Source organism: Echinops telfairi, unplaced genomic scaffold (genome assembly GCF_000313985.2).
Source record: "Echinops telfairi isolate 266 unplaced genomic scaffold, ASM31398v2 ScPeMD7_3;HRSCAF=10, whole genome shotgun sequence".
In the NCBI taxonomy this organism is placed as follows: domain Eukaryota; kingdom Metazoa; phylum Chordata; class Mammalia; order Afrosoricida; family Tenrecidae; genus Echinops; species Echinops telfairi.
In genome coordinates, this window is record NW_022103899.1 from 4857859 (window position 1) to 4861859 (window position 4001).

At 39.0% G+C, this 4001-nt stretch overlaps 1 protein-coding gene across 6 annotated transcripts in view; it reads right to left on the reverse strand.

Annotated features, from left to right (window-relative positions):
• The window catches only part of CCDC141 (coiled-coil domain containing 141), a 252786-nt gene that overhangs the window by 189198 nt on the left and 59587 nt on the right, over window positions 1–4001 (reverse strand). For all 6 annotated transcript variants that reach the window (XM_045295115.1, XM_045295113.1, XM_045295114.1 and 3 more), the window contains exon 3: window positions 3788–3979. In XM_045295115.1, the coding sequence (XP_045151050.1) occupies window positions 3788–3979 (192 nt within the window). The remainder of the gene's footprint in view (window positions 1–3787; window positions 3980–4001) is intronic.

Here is a 4001-nt window from a genome sequence, read left to right on the forward strand (position 1 = left end):
TCCTGAGAGGCTGAGTCCCCTGGGAAAACCAGGTTGGTGATGTTAGAGGTGGAGTGGTGGTGGTAGAGGTGGTGGTAGAGGAGGTGGTGGTGGAGGTGGAGGTGGTTGTAGTGGTGGTGGCGGTGGAGGTGGAGGTGGAGGTGGTGGCGGCGGCAGTGGAGGTGGTACATGTGTGTGTTTCCGTGTAGCCAGTTTACAAGGTGCCAGGGGAAAATGTTCTTCTCCTCCCTTTGGATTGCTTTCTTACCTAGAAATGTCCTAAATGCTAAAATCAACCAACTTGTTTACTGCTGAATTGTCTATCACATGTTTTCAACTAAGATCACTGTGTTCTCGGTGATGCATTGAGTCACTCTCAATATTCTAAGGCAGTTTGTTGAAAAAAAGAAGTGAAGAAAAAAAAAGGAAGCTTGTTAAGAAAAACCAACCCAAAACTGGCTGAAATGTAACCATAGATTTAGCCTAAGTACTTAGTTCAAGAGAAAGCTAAAATAGTTATTTTGTCCTCTGTGAAAAAATGCAAATTTCAGAATAATATGTAATCTAATCCCAACTGTTGTCAAAAGCAAGAAAAAGTTGTCTGCAGGAAATACAACAGATTATTTCGGGTGACTTGGATGAGAAGGTAGACTTTCACCCTCAGAACTGTAATTTGTGCTTTGGTTTGAGTTTTTTAAATGAAGGACTTTTTATGCGTTTTAACAAATAAAAATTAGCTACAGCAGAAATAAAGAAACTTCCTTTGTTTCAGGAAAAAAGCATAGAAGTGCTTATGCATGAAAAAGAGGATGACTATTCTCAGTGTTTCTCCATAGACGAGATACAAGGGGGAGAGAGATGCTTGAAATGCGACTAACATCCTCAAGGGAATAATAATAAAAATAAGATTTAGAAGAAGGGGAAACATAGTTGTTATACTAGTACAGAAACCCACTGCCGTACAGTCGATTCTGTAATAACTTATCAGTCATTGAATACGTCATTTTGATCATAGCCACAGAGTCAGGGGTCTCTGAGGCTGTCAATCTTTACAGAAGCAGAAAGCCCTTCCTTCTCCCACACAGTGGCTGATGGGTTTGACCTGCTGACCTTGACTAACAGGCAAATGCTTAACTGACTGTACCACCATGAGTGCTAGTACATCCATTGTAATAAACAAATAACTGGGGTTATTTTAGCACTAAGATTCAAGAGAAACTACTATAATTTTGTCAGAACATTTTGATCAGTATGCTCACCTTTGGACTAGACTTAAAATATATTAACAAAAGTACCACTGACTATTAATGAAAAAGACACTAAAGCCTATTAAGGCATGTGTCTTCTTCTGCTTCAAATTCTCATCTTTGAATGTAAAGATTTTGACTATTTGTGCAACTACTTGATCAACAAGATCTAATGTATTTTGCTTATTACAACCGCTGCAGAGTATCCACCGTTGTAAAAGGCACAGAATATGGGAGAGCCTGAATTTCTTTGACATGTCAGTGGGGCTACTGCTGTTTTGTAAGAACAAGCTGATGTGACCACCGCTGTCATCGCTGTCCCTAAATTGCTGTGTGGTATTTGAGAAGAGAAGACCCCACTGGGAGACTGAATCTGTACGCTTGACTCCTTCTGCAATAATTTATCAGTCATTGAATACGTCATTTTGATCGTTAAAGAACTTGCACATGCACGGAGTTCAGTAACAGGACTGAATCTACACACCACAGACATTTCTCATTCGTTCCATTTCTAGTAACTGCTTTCAAGCACCTTCTTTGAGGAGATGCTTCAGAGACAGAGACAGACCTCTGGCCAGAAATTTGATTTTTCTCTGTAGAACTTCACCAATGTTTTGGCATTCCTGTAGCATTTCTATCTCTGTAAATATATTTTAAAATAAACTAATTAAGCCTTTACGCAAAGAGTTTCTGAGTAAACTTTCATCTGTGGATTTTTTTTCCTTCTCTTTTCTTTTTCCTGAAACATATACAGAAGAGACACGGCAATGGTTTAGGGGTAAGGTGCTGGGCACTTCAGCACTTAGCTAGGTTTCCCTCTTTAAAAAAAGGTCTAATGAAAACACACAAAAAGCAGAGAAGAAAACGAATGTAAGAGTTTGCCTTCAGCTTAGTAAGAAGTAGTCCACAGAAATTCAAGTAGGAAAGTACAAGAAACAGACTTTTCACTAAATCCAATAAAGGCTAACTCAAGTGTAAGAATTACATTGCTGGATTCTATTATGATTTAATTTGGCATTTCCTTTCACTTTATGTAATTTTGAAAGCAATTTACTCATCACAGAGATAATTATTTTACCATTAAAGACACTATGTAATGGAAAATAAATATCAGGGACTAATGTTAGAAAGAAGATAATTTGCTGTGCTCAGAAGAGCTGAGTTGATGTATAAATGTGTTTGATACAATTGATACAAGTGATGTATGGAATGTTATGAGAGCTGTAAGAGCCCCCAATAAAATGATTTTGAAAAGAAGAAGAGCTGAGTTGTAAGGACAGAGGACACCTATATTCCACTTTCTAAAATGGAACAAATTAATGCATACATACTTTGGCACCTGTAGGTGTACTTTACCTGGTTTATTCCTTTCACAGAATTAAACCAATTTATGGATTTCCTCCCACCATGGTCTGTAAAATGAACTTGCACTTGGACTAGAGCATTCACACAGTGGAAAATAAACCATAAACGTTGCTGTAGTGTTTCATTTACTGCCTTATTTTCTTTTAAACAAGCTCAGGATGCATATGTTTGTCTCAATTTTTATAATTTATTACCAATGTTCTTTCTTTCATAATTGTGGATTTGTCTTAACTTTTCAGATTGAAGATATCATATTTTTTAACTAGTGCTTCATCATAATGTGAGCGTGCTCCCATCAAACTGAACATACTGGACAGAGAGGTTAGAAGTGAAATTCCCGATAATTGTCTCACACCAAATGTAACACCTCTGCTGATAATGGTCTCTGAATCCCACACGTCAAAATTGGAAACCTGCTTATAGGATCACAGAATTTAAGAATAATCACAGGAGGGGATGACCTCTTTAAGGCCACCATTGCTCCTTCCCTTGTGTCTTAATCAGGAGCCCTGGTGGTGGTGTACAGCACATGTTGGGCGGCTAATACACAAGGTCGGCGGTTTGAACTCACCCGCATCTCCGCTGGCGTAAGATGAGGCTGTCTGTTCTTGTAAAGATACACAGCCTAAGAAACTCTAGATAGGGTCACTGTAAGTCAGAGTCAACTCGACAGCAGTTGGTTCAGGGTTTTTTTTGGTTTGTTTTTGAATTTTTAAAAACTCAAGCTACGGAAACCCATATATGTGCCTTACAAAAATACTCTAAAAAGCATTGTTTACAAAGGCCAAACTTATTCTGTAGAATATTCTGCGATTGCTTTTTAAAAAGATCAGAAGAAATTTTATCTTCCAGATTTAGCCAACCAGAACACTCTGCATTTCCTAATAATACTGCCGTCTGGACTCATGGCTTGATTTAGTGATTTCCTAACTAGCTTCTTAAAAAGGGAAATCATGATACCTTGTGGGCAATAGTTCCAGTTTTAGTTATTAATCTGCTTACTTAGTGTTTATTTGAACATCTACATTTGTATCATCAATAATTTCATTGTCAACAGTCAAAAAACGATATCTACATTAGCTATTATTCCATTTTTTAGTCTGATTTGCGATGTCTCATTATGGACAGAGAGCATCTTCATGAGCGCAAGCATTTGTCAGGATTGGAGAAGGAGAGAAGTTCCTTTCGGCACAAACCTCCAAGGCATTTTCAAAAAACTCAGAAGTCAACTGGAGGAGCTCCCGTCTTCTTTCAAGCATGGAGACCAGGGCAGCCCACGCGTCCCCCAGGGTGTCGGCCATGGCAGCGTACACCTGGCTCTGCTCCTGGTTTTCTTCCGCCGTCCTGTCTGCTTCCTGTAGGAGTTCCCATACTCCGTCTTCTAAAGCCTACAGCCAAGGGGAGGGGGGG